At 42.6% G+C, this 20,304-nt stretch overlaps 2 protein-coding genes across 2 annotated transcripts; both read left to right on the plus strand.

Moving 5' to 3' along the window:
- Nucleotides 1-1,510: 1,510 nt before the first annotated feature.
- Nucleotides 1,511-5,098, plus strand: LOC125543846 (vesicle transport v-SNARE 13-like). Its single transcript, XM_048707328.1, has 5 exons — nucleotides 1,511-1,794; nucleotides 1,895-1,953; nucleotides 2,173-2,361; nucleotides 3,219-3,389; nucleotides 4,709-5,098. The coding sequence occupies exons 1-5, from the start codon at nucleotides 1,701-1,703 to the stop codon at nucleotides 4,859-4,861; spliced, it is 666 nt and encodes a 221-aa protein (XP_048563285.1). The 5' UTR covers nucleotides 1,511-1,700; the 3' UTR covers nucleotides 4,862-5,098.
- Nucleotides 5,099-7,900: 2,802 nt separating this feature from the next.
- On the plus strand, nucleotides 7,901-11,829 carry LOC125543847 (CXXC motif containing zinc binding protein). Its single transcript, XM_048707329.1, has 5 exons — nucleotides 7,901-8,178; nucleotides 8,288-8,395; nucleotides 10,111-10,278; nucleotides 11,326-11,436; nucleotides 11,533-11,829. The coding sequence occupies exons 1-5, from the start codon at nucleotides 8,077-8,079 to the stop codon at nucleotides 11,572-11,574; spliced, it is 531 nt and encodes a 176-aa protein (XP_048563286.1). The 5' UTR covers nucleotides 7,901-8,076; the 3' UTR covers nucleotides 11,575-11,829.
- Nucleotides 11,830-20,304: the final 8,475 nt, after the last annotated feature.

The following is a 20,304-nucleotide window of genomic DNA, read 5'->3' on the forward strand; positions in this document are numbered from 1 at the left end:
AATCGGACATAGTCCATAGCATAGTCAGGATTCTACAGTTTTGTACATGATTCTATGATTTGGATCCCGACTCAACATGGATTCTACCAGATGCAGATTCAGAGTAGGACTTGGATCGCCATGCTTATGTAGGGTCGTGAAGTCGTAGGATAGTAGGAGTCGAATCAGGATTCTGATTACCTTATCGACGCCCTCAAATTTAGAGATGTCAAGTTTTGGTGGCTTGGCACTTAAGATGTTTCTCCTAACATTAGTGTTGTGTGCTCTTGCTCTTTGCACTTCTTGTCTATGAGCCTCTAGGCAATTCTTCCACAACAATTACTGCTCCAGTGTTTGGTCCCATGTTGTGTTGAGGTGTTGCTAACTCTGGCATGTTTGCTATGTGATTTGGATGTCTGTATGGCCCCTTAGGTGTACCATTCAAATTTAGTTATTTTCTCATTTCTTTATTGATGAGAACTGGTGAGCCAACAGTTGCAAGTCCTGGCCTTTTCTACTGCTACTTGAGCTGAAGGCAACTGTTTTGGATGGCCGGGAGGCACTGTGCTCCCCTGGGTAGAATGAGGTGTTTTTCTTCTTCTTCCTCCCCTGTTCGCTCTTCTTCAATCAGTTTTTCTAGGGTGACTTGGATTTTCTGAAATTCCTCTCGATACTAGCAAAATTCTTGTTAACAGTTTTTGTAAAATCATAGAACTCTTTCTTGTCTTCTCGATTTTGCCGCAGGGTCTTGATATCCAACTATAAAGATTCAAGTTCCAAAGACCAGGTGTCTTGTGTTTTTGTTGCCTTGGTCATCAAATCTAGGGGAGGGTTTAGCATCACAGGGAATGATGTACCTCGTCGAGGAAGAACACTTGGGTTGTGAAGGGCAGGATTTTGCACCGGTTTCCCGGCAACCATACCTCAACGACCAACTCCACTGCCGCCACGTCGACATCAGCGCCGCCCGTCACCGAAGAAAAGCACTGGAAGGGATGGCTGGGTGGGATTTGGCACTCAAGAATTGTTCTTCGGAAACCACTAACCTTTTTGATCCTGCTTCCGAACTGTCTACTGTCATCGTTAGCTTCCCTGCTTCACACTGCTGCCAAAAAACGGAATCCACATCTGATCTGGACTTTTGATTTGTCGCCTCCAAGGACTAAACCGAGCTATGTATACCAATTAACACGACCTAGCTACTTCTGTCAGTGTTTTGTGATTGAACTAGTAGAAAACACGGGAATTTAGGGATGAATTGTGATTGATTTCATTTCAGATCGAAGCAAAGAAAAACTAGGGTTTGCCAGCCGGAACACAGCGGTTTAAGGGCAAAGCCTAGATACATCTAAAATTGTCATCTTCCCTCTTGAATCCTCTCTTAAGTAGCTACAGAAAGATAAAAAGTAAGGAAAGCGACATGATGCAGACTTCCGGAGTTACAGTGCTCGCGGTTAAATTTAAACTACATGCGTTACATTGACGAGAGCCGTCCATTACGGAAGCGGTCTATGGGTAATTCAAAAAAAAAAAAACTATTGGTTCGACGAAAATGCGCTTTCGATTTTGATTTACGTAACCGGTTTCTCCTCTCGTCCTCACCAGTCTTCCTCCCCATTTCCCCTTCTTGTTCCTTCGTCCCGACTCTTCTTCCTCTAGCCTGATCGGAACGAGGAAGACTTTGAGGGGTTTTGGCCGGCCGGCGATCAGGCTCATCGACCATGACCGATGTATTCCAGGGCTACGAGCGCCAGTACTGCGAGATCTCGGCCTCCCTCTCCCGGAAATGCACCACCGCCGCCTCCCAGGAGGGAGGTATGTTGTGTCCAGGAATCGTCCTCCGATCTTATTTTCCCAAATATTTCTCGCCTCGAGTTTTCTAACGTTTTCTGGCTGTCTTTTGTACCGCGCGTAGAGAAACTGAAGCAGAAGGCCTCGGAGATCAAATCCGGCATCGATGGCGCCGAGGCACTGGTACCCTTCTTCTCTGTAACCAAACATATCTCAGTCCAAACAATTTTTCCGAGGAATTCGATTGATTTATGATATCTCAAGGGAGGGGTTTGTTTTTTGCAACGATCAGGAAACTGTTTACTGTATGAATCTACAAGATAGATTACCTTATGGTAATAGGTTAGTGATTGCGTAATTGTACATGTTGAGAAATGTCTGGATGTGGGTTTCCTTTTCTAGATAAGGAAGATGGATCTTGAAGCAAGGAACCTCCAGCCGAGCGTGAGGGCCGGGCAACTGGCGAAACTGAGAGAGTACAAGTCGGATCTTAACAATCTGAAGGGAGCGTTGAAGAGAATCACTGCTGGTAATGGCCAACAAGGGGCGAGAGAGGAGTTGCTGGAGTCAGGAATGGCAGATACGTTGGTGGTATGTTCCTTATTCTTAATTCATGAGTGGTTTCTTATTTGGAGGTGAGTTAAGTACTGTGATGCATTGAGTGTCTTTTATTACCCACATTTTACTGATTGTTGATGTCAGAAATGGGAAACTCTGATATATATTTGGTTGGTGCTTGTTTCATGTAATTCTCGACCAAAGTATAGCCCCAGACTACCAATCACTAGATAACTCAATCTACAGCTAAACCAGGTTGGCCGGTGACATAAAAATATGGAGGTTTCTTTTTCTTTAATACCCTATCAGATAATTTTGCATGGCCCAGATATTCTTTTAAATGCAAATATGCTACATATATTATACAAGTAGCATTTGATAATTTGGACCTCAACATTCAAGAGTCATACACTCACCGAAAAATCCTGCCACTCCTTACATAAGTACTTAGCATATTATAGATTGATATTTGTCATTCTGTCAGTCTGTCCATCTCAAAGAATTGTAATTCACAAATGTTGTCTGAAAGCATACTTTCTCAGTCCATCTGTTATGAATGTCTAGTTAAGTGATTTTTCTCTTTTTCTTTCTGAAGTAGTTAGAATTTCTAATATATGCACATGCTATAGTATATGCTGCCCAGATGATTCTGTGTGATACTCAGAAAAGTCTGAGAATATTGAATGCAGTCAACTAACATATCAAATTTGCTTCATTCATGTTTTTGTTGAAGTACGAGGTTACTGTGCTTCCTCCTGCATCTGCATCTTTAGCCACTAACCTTGCATTATTTCACATTTTAGTATTAACAGCTTATCCTTCGACATTGTCTATCAGTATTTTTTTTGTCCCATTAAAGTCCAATGATCTATTGATATTGCATCTTGCAGGTATCTGCTGATCAAAGGTCAAGATTGCTTAGGACAACGGAAAGGCAAAATCAGTCAACTGATAGGATCAGAGATAGCCATAGAACTATGCTGGAAACAGAAGAGCTTGGAGTCTCCATCATGCATGACTTGCATCAGCAGCGCCAGTCTCTCTTGCATGCTAATGATACGGCAAGTAACATTTCTGTTAATTCTCTCTATTTGTCAATTGCTTTGTTTCTGCGCATTATTCATTTTTCCATCACAAAGTATTTGTGGACCCCAAAATAATTCATAGTTTATGCAGGTTGCTTAATGCAAATCATGTTGAATAACTTACCATGTGTCGCCTCTGTGCCTTGATTGTATTGTACTCCTGCTGTCTTAAAATGTAAGACGTTTTTTAACACGTCAAAAAACGTCTTACATTTTGAGACGGAGGGAGTATATTACAAGGAGTATCATCTTCGTCTATAGTCAGTTTACAAGCAAATATCTGTGTGTAGATGGCTGTAAATAAACAGTTTACAGTTTACATATATATATGTATCTGTATGCTTTAAGCCTTTATATATATGTAAACTGTTTATTTACAAGTGCTAGAAGCAGAACCTACCTTACTTTATATATATATATATATATATATATATATATATATCTGTATGCTTTAAGCCTTTTTATATATGTAAACTGTTTATTTACAAGTGCTAGAAGCAGAACCTACCTTACTTTACAAGTCAATTACATCTACAGGTTGTTTACAGTATATATGTTGCTTGAATTTAACTGATTATTTGTTTTGTATTTCTTGTCATTTATGAACTTGATTTCTTCTTTTCATTCTTAAGTCTCCTTATTCATGCCTGATGGAGCAAGGAACCGAGGATCATGCACATTTTGGAAATTTGTGAATCACTGAATTCAAAAATATTTTTTGAGAAATGTCCAGAAAATACTTTAAGTCAAATTGAGCTTGATGAGCCACTCTATAATTTCTATTCATAAAATACTTGTATTGTCGCATTTGCCTACCCATAACTTTCCTCAATTCTGATATACCCACAAGGGATTGTTTGGATGGACATGTATCAGCTGAATGTTTTGTACAAGTAGCAAACGTAAACATTTTCTATTTGTGGGTTATCAAGGTCACTTTGGATTGTGGCAGTATTTTTGCAATCTGACCTGATATTTTTGTTTGATGCTAGTCTGCTAGATGTAGAGTTATCCTTTGGGCAAATCCTTGTATGTCGGAAAAACATAGGTTGCATCCTGATGCTTTACCTAGGTTCTTTTGTCCCTTGTTCCTAAGAGCCCTATGTTTTATTTGTGCCTTAGTGAACTTAACTTCTGTAGTGGTATTCAATCATAACAATCAAACACCTACAGTACACATGTTTGTAAGATCACTCAACTGTCATGATACAAAATGTAAGTTGTATTATATATTTGAGCTGCTAGTGTCTTGTGTTTTCTAACCTACTTATTTGCAATCTTGATTGGCTTTTCAGTTGCATGACGTGGATGACAACGTTGGCAAGAGCAGAAAGATCATGGGGACCATGGTGAGAAGGATGGATAGGAACAAGTGGATTATCGGCTTGCTGATAGCTCTTCTTGTTTTAGCGATCCTAGTAGTCCTGTATTTCAAGTTTGTGCACTGAGTGATTCCTTGCCATTACCATATGACTGCAGTTTTCTATGCCAACTACCTTTACATTTTTAGTGTGTTTCACACTTTTCATGTCATTTTTTGTTTGGTTTTGCAGAACCATTTAATGTGGCCGTGTTTGTTGTTTTTCCTATAAAAAAATGTTAGATGATTTGACATCTTTGTAGATAAAGCAGATGTTTATTACGGATATACACAATTCATGAGCAGTTTGGATTTTGAATTTAAAGTAGTTACATTGTCAGAACTCAGAGGGTGAAAGGAAAGCTGAGTAACGGAGTTGAATTTTTCTATTTATCTCCCACAAATAAGGGTCTCTTTGATTCACAGGATTCTGAAAACTTGGGAATAGGAAAAACATAGGATTGGAATGTCATGCTCATCTCCATTCTATAGGATTTTGGGTTGTTTGGTTGCATCATAGGAAAAACAAAGGATTTTCTCAAAGAGGTTTGAGTGGATGTTAGAAATCCTGTGGGAAGTAGTACAAAGAAATCCTTAGGAAAAATCCCCGTAGGATTCAATCCTTTGAATCAAACAGCCAACATAGGAAAAAAAATTCTAAGGATTATGATCCTCCAAAATTCCTATGTAAATCCTTTGAATCAAAGGAGCCCTAAATTTTTGTTTGTCAAGTGTAGTTTGGTTCGATTGGTTCAAAATTTCCACAGCCCCTTTTTGAGAATAAAACATTTTACAGCGATGGACTATGAGCTGTTTGTAACTTTGTATGGTGCTCCACACTTCACATGACTGTTTTTGACAACAATCTCCAAAACACAAGGGTTCAAGATATTGCACCAATACCCCCCCCCCCCCCCTCCTCCTTTTTGGAGGATTGTTGGCCAATGATTGTGCGAACAAGTAAGTAATAGAAGATTATCCGAAGATAAAGTATGCTCCCCCTGAATGTATGCATCTTAGTGAAGGTTTTGATAAACTGAAGTCCTGCAATGTTAGAAGACAACGGGGCGAAATAAATCTTTGAAAGAGTGGCATTGAGATACGATTCGAATCAAGAGGATCGATCAAAGCACTCAGTGAAATCTGAGATATTTCCTGCGAAACAGAGTCTTTGAAAAAGATTTGTTTTTAGAGTACAAAGACTTTGAAATGATTTGTCGCGAAAATAAGGCGTGAAGTATTTCTTAGATCATAGTTTTCAGCATTGCTTCTAAATTATTCTCTCCTACAAGACAGATTGTTGAAGAACAATATGGTAGCAAGAGAAGCGAAATAATTCAGGGCGACTTAGATTCATTTTTGAAGGTTTTTCTCGTGCATGTCAGAATTGACGAATCAGATCAAAGCAAGAGAAAAACGAGACATTTCAGAGCGTGAATCCAAAGTGTTTCAGAGTGTGTTGTTGTGCTTTTCTTCAGAAAAGCAATGTTCTCAGACGAAATTGCGTAGGAGCACTTGACGACGATGCCTACTAAAATCATACCCGCCCACTTGCCTCGGGATCAGCAGACACTATATTAGCCTCTCTGTATTGCCTTCAGTTATTGCCCATATCTCCGTCGTCTCGTATATAATCATGGCGTTATTCTCAGAGGATTTTGTACCATCGCCCAACCACCCGTACTATTTTTAATGCAGAGACGCTCCTGCTTGTTGTACTGTTCTTTTGCTCAAAGGTCGCCTGAAAGTCTGAAGCTGATGATGCTGCCGCCGACGGTGCCGGAAAGATTTTCAGTACTATGTAATTTTTATTCCCAAGTAACTAATCTGAGTTTTGCCTCAGGATTACCAGTACTACTATGTATTTTTTTATTTCAAATCACCTGGTCGTCCCCAGGATCGTGTTAGGCTCATGATTATTAGTACTATGTAATTCCAAGAGCATGCTCTTTATGGTTAATCTTAGTTTGTATTTGTGCTCATCCGTCCACTAATCCAATAAGGAATTATGCACTAGCATTCAATAAACACAAGTTATACTACAGCTTGATTCTCATAATGCGCGGTAATTTTTCTCTTTCTACCGCACTATATACTTTCTTCCCATACAACACATTTTCACCCATTAGCCATTTACCCCATCCACAGTTACACGCATCAGTCAATGACACGTCAAAAAGTCGCTTCTCATGTCAGCATTCAATGGCTGCGTATAGAGCTTTTTCTCTTGGGGGAGGACATATCCAGTGCTCTTAACACTTTCATGCTTCCATGCTCCAATGTCTAAAATGATAATTTTAAATATCTCACAAAATTCCAAAAAAAATTGGTGGTTGTTCACAAGATTATCTAAAAATTTCAAATCCAAAATCGAAATATACAATGAGAAAACGAAAAGAGAAACTTCATGTGAATAGTGCCATTTTAGCTTTTGTCTTCTTGTGACACTATTCATGTTTAGTTTTTCTTTTTTTATTTCTCAGTGTATATTTCGCGTTTGGATATGAAATTTTCAGAGGATGTAGACTTATGTCTTGTGAACATTCACAACTTTTTTCAGAATTTTTTGAAACACTTATAATTATTATTTTAAAAATTGGAGCATGGAAGCATGTAGTTGTTGGCAGCACAGGATATTTAACCCTATGCATGTTGCTTGAGAAACAATACTCTCTGGCGAGCCTAATCTATTGTCGCCAAACAGGCATGCACTGTGCCAACCAACACTGGACGGGTGTATTAAACAACAACAATTCATTTCATCTAATTGTGCACGTTCATCAGTACCACATGCGGTACTATAAAGTTCAACGACCTGACTAAAAAATCAAAAGACTTTGAGAAAAGCAAAGGCGAATGAAAAAGTATGGCAACTTTTTTTTGATGCCAATTTTAGTTGTAGAAAATGTCAGGAGCGGAGTGCTTCATGCCACACGTGTGACACTTATCATTTGGGATGATTTATTTATTTTAATTAACTCAAAAATAAACCAGAACGGAGGTGTAATGCAAAATCCAGGGGCATTCCTAAACGGCGAGAGGCGCCCCCCGCAAAAAAAAACGGCGAGAGGCGCAGAGCGACCGAACATATTCTTCCCATTCGCCAAAAAAAAAAACACATATTCCTCCCCCGTCCCCTTCTCCCCCAGAGCGAAGGCAAAGCGAACACACAAACCCAAACCCACCCACCTCTCCTCTCAAGCCTTCGTCTGCCACCGACGCGACCCAAAAACCCCAAGCCCCCAACCCTAGCAAGTACTGAAAGAGGAGGAGGCGGCGGCAACCCCGTCGACCGGAGGGGAGATGGTGTTCTTCGCGCTGCTCGTGGGGGCAGAGCTCGACGGCCTCACCAACCTGCAGCCCCGCGGCGGCTGCGACGACCCCAGCTACCCTTACTACTTCAAGGTTCGCTTCCTGACTCCGCCTACTCTCTGATCGCTTTCCTTACGCCACATCTCTCCCCGATTCGGATGATTCTGACGGCGATTGCGTATCTGCGTCGGATCGATCGCAGCTGCGGTGCGAGAGCTGCGGGGAGACGAGCGCCAAGACCACCTGCGTCTCCCTCGACGAGGTCGTCCAACTGCCCACCGGCAAAGGCACCGCCAATCTCCTCCAGAAGGTGCCACCTTCTGTCACCGCATGCCTCCTCTGGACTCATTCATATGCGCCCTTTAGCTTTCTGTCTGTGGGAAATACTTTTTGTGTCATCGATGAGACTGGAAATGCGGGTTTCTGCATTGATAGGATCGGTCGGCTTGGTCCTGTGTTGTGTGTACTGTTCGCAGAATAGGGTTGAAATTTCCGTGTGGGATTTGGTAGTCTGTTCTCTGTTTTACCCCGTTTGATGCCAGGTGTCATTAATACGGGGATTGAACTGTTTTTTTAACCAAAATGGGGATCGAATTGTGTGGTGGAGGATCAGTTTGTGTTCGAAGTTAAGAACATAGGTGTGTCATCTTCTACGATTGGCATACATGTCCAGGAATCTTGTTACTGTGTGACGTTGGGTTAAGCTCTTCTAAGTCTATGCTATTGTGTGGTGATAATTTTGGTTTCATGTGATTTTGCAAGTGAAGTCCAAACAAATTATATATATAATATGTGTTCTGTCTGCTTGTTTATGTGGTAATAGTTTAAATTATCTTATGAGGTCTTCAACGACGCATATAGCATGTTCATATTGTGATTTGGATTTTAACAAAAGGATGCCCATCTTTTGGATGAAACAAATCCAAGGTGGACCGATGGCATCAAGCTGTCATTTTGACTTATTTTGGGAGGACTGTTTACTTTGCTTATGCTAGAGAACTTTGACTGTCTTGTAACTCTTGTTTCTAGCCTGCAACACTGCATGTGTTGTCTGAGGCTTTGTTATTGCTGGCACTGTTTCTGCCACTCCTTTTTTTTTGAATAATGAGTACTGAACAATTGAACACAGGGTGATCTTATTTTGTTTTTTATTTTCTTAATGGAAGTTTAGTTTTCAAGCTGATATCTTTATTTAAACAGCAGGGACATAATATATTTGCTTACAGTACCAACTGCTTACAATTCTCCATTGCTATCACTAAACGTGTCTGGGATAGACAGATTTACTTGATTTCTGTGGGTAATGGGTATTATTAATATATGGTTTCCTTTTGTTTGTTTATTATGGACCTTCATTGAACCAGTTATTTAGTGGATAAACATAGGTCTCTCCCGGTTGGCTAGAATTGACATTAGGAACCATCAGGACGTTTTAAAAGCAGACAGCTAGCTCACTGTCCTTCAGTCTTTGATCCAAAGATAGTACTCCCTCCGATCCATATTACTTTATGCAGCTTTAGTACAACTTTATGTGCTAAGTGATTTAAAAGGACACACTATGCATCTCAAAGACCCTAGGGCAATGAGCTTCACCAAATATAAAGGATTTCAAACTGCTGGTAGAACACCCTTCTCTTTGGTGTCATTACACCTGCACCTTGCTAGAGAAGTACTTATATTGTGCTTCAGTGTTGCAAGATCTCATTACTCTGTTGCACATTTGTTTTGTTGGAAGCTTCAGCATCTCTTATTTTTGACTTTTAAGGGACTTCATAGGATCCATAATACTACTTTGTCAAATAGGCACTTCTATTGCAAACCATTTTATGATTTATATAATTTAAATCTAAATGTTTTATTAGCTGATGGTAGATTATATTGCTTAGTGACTTTTGAAAGGCCCCTGCCTGTGTTTTCCCTAGATCTTTCCAGGGAATGTGTACAGGAGCAAAAAATTTCCTCCAGTACATACTTTTGTGATGTCGTTATATGTCTTATCAGTACGGTGTTCTGGTTTTCTTTCAGTGCAAGTTATGTTCGAGGGAGGGATCAGTTGTGATGATTCCTGGGCAGGGAACACCACTGACTGCTGAGCAGAGCCAGAAAGGAGAGATGACTTGTTTGATGGTCTTTGAATGCAGAGGCTATGAACCTATTGAGTTTGCTTTTGGTAATGGCTGGAAGGCTGAATCTGTAAGTATTTATTGATCTTTCACCACATCCACGAGTATTCACATTATAAAAGAATGTGCTGGATTTTTGTTTGCAGTCAGCTTACTATATTGATTTGTAACTACTCCCTCCGTTCCAAATTACTTGACCCATATTTATCTAGACACGGATGTATCTAGACACTAAACAAGTATAGATACATCCATATTTAGACAAATTCAAGTCAACTAATTTGGAACGGAGGGAGTAGTAATTAATCTTGCCCAGACAATTTATGTGCTAGAAGCCTAGAACTGAGCTCTAATATTGCATTTGTTCAATGCGAGCTTGACTCATTGGTTTCACTGTTATATACCTGCTGATGAATTCATGGTTGCTTCTATGTATTATTGGTTTTTGCATCATTTTGCTTATGAATTAATATCATGTGTGTCATTGAACAAAAAAGAACTAATATAATGTGTTTACATTACAATGATACCTCTGTTTATATTGCATCTGAGAACACAGATATTCCTACTAGTTTATTCATTGCCTGTCTTCTTTTCCATGAACAGAAAACAATATGCCTTGTTTTTTGACAAACAAATCTGTGATTTCTGTATGTGTTCTTCCTGGGCTCTTTCAAAATGTGTGTTTCTTCATCCCACATAGTATATTTAAGAGAAAGTAATTAAGTTCTTCTATGCTCCACCCAAATCGAAAGGCACAACTTGTAATCAAACTAAGAGCTTGAGTTGCAGTTACCCAGTACCACTACCCTTATGTACTGCAGATATGTGGATTTTAGTTTATCAAATGAAGCAAGCATTGCTTGATAGCTACTCCCTCCATTCCTAAATATAAGTCTTTTTAGAGATTTCACTACAAACTACATACGGATGTATACAGACATCTTTTAGAGTGTGGGTTCACTCATTTTGCTCTGTATGTAGTCCATAGTGGAATCTCTAGAAAGACTTATATTTAGGAACGGAGGAAGTATATTTGAGAATCTATGTGTTCACTCTTGCAGCATGATGCTTGTTATGGTTTATTGGTATTCTAATAATCTCCCTCTTCTTTAAGGTACACGGGACACCATTTGACATTGATCTTTCCGAAGGAGAGTTTGATGAGTATGATGAGAAGGGAGAGTGCCCTGTTGCTCTATCCAAGCTGCAGTCAACATTCAAAGTGGTATAGAAACACTCATTTGCTAAACTACCAGAGGTTAATTTAGCTGGAAAGTGTATCAATCAATTCTTGACATATTTGTACACGATGAATTCACAGGTGAAGAAGCAGGGTTTTCATGGGAAGACCAGATATGTCTAAGATCCAGTTTCTCTTGGGCTCTTCAAGCATTGGAGTCAGAGATGTATAAAGCGCATCTACAAGGTCGAATCCTCGATGTTGATTTTGTATTCGAACTAAGTTCGTGCCCATGATTAGGTGGATTTGCCATGAATTTGGTTAAGCTTGCAGTGATGTGGCCTCCTGTTTGGAAAAAAAATGAATATTCTGCCTATCAGTGGTTTCAAACTTAGATCTATGGCTCTACCATATCAATCATAAAATTATGCCACTCTAGATTTTGCCGATTTTTCTTATGCCACTCTAGATTTTGACATTTCACTTTGCCACTCTTAGATTTTGACAATTATCACAATTGCCATTCTGTGGCAAAAGCAAAATAATTTTATTTCATTTTTGCCACTCTTAGCTTTTGACAATTATCACAATTGCCACTCTCAACATTTTGCTTTTGCCACGGGAATGGCAATTGTGATAATTGTCAAAAACTAAGAATGGCAAAAGTGAAATGTCAAAATCTAGAGTGGCAAAAACAAAAATTTCCCTAAAATTATGTGGCTGAAGTTCGCTTCTTTTTTCTTATAACTAAAATTTGATATTTGATGCTCTTGTTATCATAGATCTAAATACCGGACATGTGCACTGTTCAAATCTGATCACTTTACGCACACACATCTGGATTTATTTATTTTTAAATTGGAAGCGTTGCCGCTTTATTTAATCATACTTGGTTACATCCTAGTTCAAAACATCAAAAAATAACCTTCCTTTGCTAAGATATGTGCTACTCTTTGCCGAACACGCACACACTGAACCTTGTAGGCTTCTCTTGACTAAACCCGTGGCTTCCTGTATCATGGGTCCATACTCCATAGACAGACCGAGGCCTAACTCCACTATCATGGGTCCATAGAGTCATAGACAGACCGAGGCCTAACTCCACGGATAGTTGCATGCGCGCACACATGCCTTGGTTTCCCTCTAACTAGGGTTTTCTTCTCCCAGAGGTGATTTTTTCACCGCCGTTGAGTGTTTCACCTTCCCTCCTCTGCAATTGATCCGGGCTGACTCAGGGGTGATCCTCGCATCACTCCCCTGCCTTGATCACTTCAGGTGGTGGTGGTGGTGGTGGTGTGTGTGTGTGTGGGGGGGGGGGGGGGGGGGGGGGGGGGGGGGGTTTCGTCTCAAAGGCCTGAACTAGTTTTTATCGGGCTAGGGTTCAAGCTTTGCAGCTATGGGGGTTGACGACAGCTGAGGCAACTGGCTCTAACGCCTTAAGAAGACCATCACAAAAGCATCTACGATCGAAAAGTCAAGGCCACCTGTCTGGGAGCCTCCTAACTACTCCTGGTCGCCGCGTCCGTCACGTAGCAGTAGTCACCCTCGGGGTAGTAGTAGTAGTCGTCGGCGGGGGCAGCGGTCTTAAGGGCTCCGTCATCTGGTTGCATCAAACGGATATGGGGGAAAAGAAAGCAAAGCAAACGTGAGTACTCATCTGAAGTACTCAACAAGCAAGGATCTACACTACATATGCAACATTTTCAAAGAAAGGCTGTATATGTGGACTGGGCTGCAAAAATGCCAAAATAGAGGGGAGAGCCTAGTCCTATCGAAGACTAGCATCTTCATCATCTTCAGTGGTCTTGCAGCTTTAGAAGGGTGCATACTAGCATAAAGTAAAGTAGTAGTAGTGTCATCAACCTTGCCCAGAGATCCTTCCTCGACTCCCTGCGAGAAAGCAATCCTAGAGCCATACTATCCATTTCTCATCTCAAGTATCCAGTTCTAGTTGTATCGATTGGGATACAACTCCGAGTGTCCGTTACCGTAGGACATGCTATCGATAGATGTTTTCTTCCCTGCAGGGGTGCACCAACTTACCCACCATGCTCGATTAACTCCGTCCGGACACACTTTACTGGGTCATATCCGGCCTCGGCCAAACGATACGCCGCAACCTGACCTAGGCTTAATAGAAAGGTCAACACGCCAGACTAAACCTATGCCCCCAGGGGTCTTGGGCCATTGCCCCGGGAACTCCTACACGTTGCGTGGGCGGCCGGTGAGCAGACCTAGCTACCTCCTTAAAAAGGCAGGTGCTTACGCAGTCCAACCCGGCGCGCGCCGCTCAGTCGCATAACGTCTATTAAGCTTCAGCTGATGCATATGACGCAGAACGCCCATACTATGCCCACGTGATGGTTAGTGCATCAGGCCAGAGGCCCCTCGGATCAAATATCAAAATCGTAGTGGATTAGGAATGCATGGTAACGAGCAGAGACTCACGATCGATGTGACCCCGTCGCCCTGTCTCGAGAACTTGCGATAAGGGCTAAGAATGCTCGGCCATGCCTCGTAATTATCTCGCGGGCACCCTCCAGGTCAACCCGACTCCACATCACTCGCAATTAAGCTCGCGCGGGTACCCCCGGGGGCCGACCCGTCTTTAGTAACATGGTTCAGTGTAAATTCATAGTAACCATAGTAACCGTGTGTCTAACACCAAGGGGAAACCTGAGGAATCACCCTCGATGGATTCCCACTCGATGTAACCATCAAGGTGGACTTGGAGGAATCACCCTCGTAGGTCCACACTTGAGGGGTTGCACGACAGAGTCATTATCGGGAGTGGTCAAGGAGGAATCACCCTCGATGATCACGACCGAATAGCTACACTACAGGGTTAACATCAGAAGTGCCGATGAGGTATCACCCTCGACACTCTATAGTAACTCTGCAGAGTTGTACAACTAAGGGGGGTGATGTGCGGTGTCGGGGCCTGGACGTCGATCATGTTGATCGAGTCATCGAACATGAAGCGGGCAACTGTGACAAGATGGGGGTCACTGATGGATCTCTAACCAGCCTATACTAAGTAGTTTAGAATAAGCAGGTAGGTAACAATAAGCAGGTTACAAAAGCAGGCTATGCATCAGAATAGGAGCAAACAATAACAGTAGCAAAATCTAATGCAAGCATGAGAGAATGGAATGGGAGATATCGGGATGATCAAAAGGGGGGGGGGCTTGCTTGGAAGCTCGGCAGACAGATACGGATGTTCAACGGTGAAGTAGTCGATCACTAGTTCAACCGTGGTCTTGAGGTCTACCGAAAAGAAGAGGGGGAAGAAACAATAAATATAAAGCAAACATAGTATCACAAAGCATAACATGGCAATATGTTGTGCCGGGTGTGACCTAACGTATGGCTACACGATATAGGTGAAGGGGAATTTGAAAGTGCTAGTGATCGACTAGGGGGGGGGGTTGAATAGGCGATTTTTATGAAAGTCTTCAAAACATGGAAGTTTCGAAGACAACCGATAGAAATAAACCTATTACCATGCAGCGGAAGGTAGACTACACTAGGCAAACCATAGTCAAGTATTCAATGAAGTGAAAGCGCAATGACTAATAGCAGCTAGGCAGTATGGATCAGGTAGGAAAATATTGTGAAGCCAATCAGAACAAGCAGTCACTCAGTGAAGACAGAAGATAATGCAATTATACAATGACTTCACAAGGACCAACAGTAAATAAAGGGTAGGGAAGGATGAAACCAGTGACTCGTCGAAGACAATGATTTGTTGGACCAGTTCCAGTTGCTGTGACAACTGTACGTCTGATTAGGGAGGCTGAGATTCAACTCAGAAGACCTCGTTTTCACCTGATTCCCCTTGAGCTAAGGACACCCAGTCCTCGCCCAATCACCCTGGTAAGTCTTCAAGGTAGACTTCCAAACCTTCACAGACTTCGTTCACCGGCGATCCACAATGACTCTTGGATGCTCAGAACGCGACGCCTAACCGGCTGAAAGATTCACAGTCCTCAAGTGTAATAAGTCTTCAGATCACACAGACAGGAAGACTTAAGTGATGCCTAACACTCTTTGGCTCTAGGTGTTTAGGGCTTTATCCTCGCAAGGAATACTCTCTCAAAGGCTTCGAGGTGGGTTGCTCTCAAACGACAAAAGCCGTACTCTAACTCTGAGCAGCCAACCGTTTATGGTTGTAGGGGGTGGGCTATTTATAGCCACTAGGCAACCCGACCTGATTTGTCCGAAATGACCCTGGGTCACTAAGAAACTGACACGTGTTCCAACGGTCAGATTTCAAACACACACGCCAACTTTACTTGGGCTACAAGCAAAGCTGACTTATCCAACTCTGGACAAGATTTGCTCTCGTAGTCTTCACTCGAAGACATAGGATTTTGGTTAAGCATCACTTCAATCATTCTGACTGGTTCTCTTGGACCCCACTTAACAGTACGGTGGTTCCTATGACTGAACAAAGAAAAACACAGAACGACGAAACTGCTAAGTCTTCGCGCTCCATAGTCTTCACGTGATGTCTTCTCTTGTCATAGTCTTCAATGTGAATGTCTTCACATACCACCTTTGACTTCAATGTCTTCATACATTTTTAGGGGTCATCTCTGGTAGGAAAACCGAATCAATGAGGGACTTCTACCTGTGTTATCCTACAATTCTCACAAACACATTAGTCCCTCAACTAGGTTTGTCGTCAATACTCCAAAACCAACTAGGGGTGGCATTAGATGCACTTACAATCTCCCCTTTTTGGTGATTGATGACAAACTAGTTGAAGTTTTCAACGGGGAATAAAATATGTGAAATTGTAAAGGATAGGTTATTGTCTTCATAAGTGGCAAAGGCTCCCCCTGAAGATGTGCATATAAGTAATTTGCTTTTGGTATGCAAATGCACATGGCAGGTTGTACTTGTGGAGATCCTCTTCAACTTATGATGACAATTCATCATGCATGAAAAAGTATGTGAAGATAATGACATGCATAATGAAAAATGAACGTCTGCAAAATGATCTAAGTGCGGAATTTATCGTCGCACATGCGGAATTTATCATCGCATCGCAGAATGACAAATAAGTAGCAGACGACTATCGAGTTTTAAGTGTTACAACTCAAAGAACCAAATGTATCAAAACGAGAGTTGTAAACACTAGGCAAAATATAAAGCAACCGCCCATATGGACCCGCTTGAAGACTAACCAACTCATATGCTTCTCCCCCTTTTGTCAGTAAGGACCAAAAAGGTTCGAAGACATAGAGCGTCTACTCGTTCCCATGAGGAGTAGGTGAAGCAGCAAGGTCGTCGGTGTTGTTAGGCGGTGCAGACGAACTCAGGGCAGTGTCGATGCGTGCAAAAGTAGGGGGCGGTGAAGTAGCATCGTCTTCGTCATCGATCACTCTGGCATTCACAGTTGCCGCGGAGGAAGAGAACTCAGAGTCTTCAAGAGACGGAGTTCGTCGCAGCACAGTCCTTCTTGGAGGTGTGGAGTCAAACTTGAAGCGTTCAGAGAAGCCATCCTCTTGAAGATCATCTTAAGAACACATAAGCATCAACCCTTTCCATGTACGCCGATAGGTTTCATGGACAACAAAGGTATTCTTGGTGGCAAGATTGTGAATGCGGTTGACATCCACCAAGAGGCTTTGCATTTGACGCTTAAGCCAGTCATGATGCTTATCCTATTTCTGATGCAGCGCGACGAGAAGCTCTCGGTCATTGAGGACACGAGATCGTCTTTGAGGCCTTTGCGCAATAGTGCTACCAGTGGCGTCAGTTTGAGCACGCGGGGCACGTGTGTTTCCAGCAAGGGGATAAACACGAGACACTGCTGAAATTCCTTCAATGGGCTGGGTGAAGCTTTGGTGATCAGCATTATGAAGATAAATGGGATCCTTAGCAGGCTCTGGGTAAATGGTTTCAACTGACAGATCAACCTCGGGCAAGAATATAAGATGATTGCGCGCAGACGGCTGATAGTTGAAGGCTGAGTGACGCTTGATCAGACGCATGACCCATGGAGCATAGAATTTCAACCCAAAGATGTCGGAGCCAGATGCAGCCAACTGCCTGATGAAGAAGTCTTGAGCATTGAAGCTGATGCCATTGAAGATATAGAAAACCAAAGTCTTCATTGCTCCTTCAAGCTTTACTGCAGATGAGTGTCCTTTGACAGGCCATAGAGTCTTTCTGATGATGTGGTAGATGGTGCGAGGCAGGTACTCTAGGTCTTCAACAAAGAACTTCTTAGGATATTCAGCATCTGGAGGCAAAGGCTTCATCATGCTCAGCATTTGACTCATGTTGGGTTCTGGCTTCTGAAAGATGCTTTCCAAGGCATTTTGATGTTGTTGACAACCTGGTTCATAGTATTCACCAGGAGTGTGCAGGCCTATGAGCTCAATGATATCAAGAGCTTTAGCTTCGTGATGGATATTGCCTGTCATCCACTCAAGGATCCAAGTCTTCGGATCCCTGTTGTAGCCTCGAATATGAAGAGTGGCATAGAATTGAAGCAACAATTCCTCATTCCAGTGCTCCTTGTCGGTGATGAACTGCAGCAGACCAGCATCTCTGAAACGGTCCAATGCTTCTTCGAGACAGGGCAGACCAGCCATAGCTTCAGAGTTGAGGCGCATATGTGGAAATATGCGCCCTTGATTGTATAGGACACATGAATAGTAGCTGCGCTGCTGATAGCTCCAGAACCGATCTGAAGAAATGCGCGGTTTGGTATAAGGGTTCTTGGAGCTGTTGAAGAAGGTATTATGTGCCACGAAGCCATTCGCATTGAAGACCCCAGGTGAAGTGGCAGTGCCTGAGAATCGTGGAAGTCTTGGCTTGGGCTTTTGGACATGAGGCCTGTGCTCGACGTGGTACTCAAATTGTGGACCAGCAGCAGGCGGAGGAGTCAGAATGGGCCATCGAACCATAACCGGCTGACCACGATCAAATGTCAGCTCCATTGTGTGAGGTCTTGGAGGGGGAACAGGGGCATTGGCATTGTCTTCATGGGCTTCAGGGGCCACATTGACTTAAGGTGCAGGCTCCACATTTGCTTCAGCCATGACTACGTCATTGGCTTCATTGGTGTTGGTGGTGGCAGCCTCAGGATTCTCAACCTCCACTTCAGAAGTTGGAGGGTCGGTCACGTTCTCCTTGAGAACAACATCTTGGTGAGATGGGGGTGTAGCAACTCTTGAGGCTTCTTCTTCATCGACTGATGCAGCCGGAACATTTTCAGCCAGTTTGGCTTCGGATTCAGTCACAGTAGGAGTGGCATCTGGAAACACTTGATGTGCAACAGATTGGTGGTGCACTTCTCTTTCTGGAACGCTCGATAGAGGGACTTGAGGCCTTGGTCCTTTGCGAAGCCTGCGCAACGCTGGCGACGCCTTTGGAGATGGAGTTTGCTGGGCCTCAAAGTCATCTTCTTCTTCTTGCCGGGGTGGTGTGACTTGTTGTTGTTGAGTACTTGGAGTGTCTTGTTGTTGTGGGTGATCAGCCCACGGTGCATCTTGAGCAATTGGCATCAGAGGACGACCAATGCTGATGAGTTCGCTGTTCGTGAGAACAGGCGATGATACCAAGTTGTGCCCGATCTGAGGAAGAACTACATCAACTTCAATATTGTCATGGTGACCAATGTCTTCAGCAGCGATGGGATCAACTACTGGAATGTCTTCAGCTTCATGAGCCTCTGTGGAAGCAGGCTCATGGACAATCAGTTGGCGCTTTTGAAAGTGCGTTATATCAACTAGAGGGGAGGTGAATAGACGATTTTTATGAAAGTCTTCAGAACATAGAAGTTTTGAAGACAAACGATAAAATTAAACCTATTACCATGCAGCGGAAGGTAGACTACACTAGGCAAACCATAGTCAAGTATTCAATGAAGTGAAAGCACAAAGACTAATAGCAGCTAGGTAGTAAGGATCAGGTAGGAAGATATTGTGAAGCCAAACAGAACACGCAGTCACTCAGTGAAGACAAATGATAGAGCAAACATACAATGACTTCACAAGGTGTAACAGTAAGTAAAGTGAAGTGAAGATGAAACCAGTGACTCGTTGAAGACAATGATTTGTTGAACCAGTTCCAGTTGCTGTGACAACTGTACCTCTGGTTGGGGCGGCTAGGTATTTAAACCTTAGGACACACAGTCCCGAATACCCAGTCCTGAACACGCAGCTCAGGACACCCAGTCCTCACCGTATTATCCTCGAGCTAAGGTCACATAGACCTCGCCCAATCACTCTGGTAAGTCTTCAAGGTAGACTCCCAAACCTTCACAGACTTCGTTCACCGGCAATTCACAATGTCTCTTGGATGCTCAGAACACGACGCCTAACCGGCTGGAGGATGCACAGTCCTCAAGTGTAATAAGTCTTCAGATCACACAGACAAGAAGACTTAAGTGATGCCCAATTCTCTCTGGCTCTGGTGGTTAGGGCTTTATCCTCGCAAGGAATTCTCTCTCAAAGGCTTTGAGGTGGGTTGCTCTCAAACGACAAAAGCCGTGCTTTCAATCTGAGCAGCCAACCGTTTATGGTTGTAGGGGGTGGGCTATTTATAGCCACTTGGCAACCCAACTTGATTTGTCCAAAATGACCCTGGGTCACTAAGGAACTAACACGTGTTCCAATGGTCAGATTTCAAACTCACACGGCAACTTTACTTGGGCTACAAGCAAAGCTGACTTGTCCGACTCTGGACAAGATTCGCTCTCATAGTCTTCACTCGAAGACATAGGTTTTTTTTGGTTTAGGCATCACTTCAGTCATTCTGACTGGTTCTCTTGGACCACTTAACAATACGGTGGTTCCTATGACTCAACACAAAAGAATAAAAAGAACTACGAAAGATCTAAGTCTTTGAGCTCCATAGGCTTCATATAGTGTCTTCTCTTGTCATAGTCTTCAA

Source organism: Triticum urartu, chromosome 3 (genome assembly GCF_003073215.2).
Source record: "Triticum urartu cultivar G1812 chromosome 3, Tu2.1, whole genome shotgun sequence".
NCBI classification, from domain to species: Eukaryota; Viridiplantae; Streptophyta; class Magnoliopsida; order Poales; family Poaceae; genus Triticum; species Triticum urartu.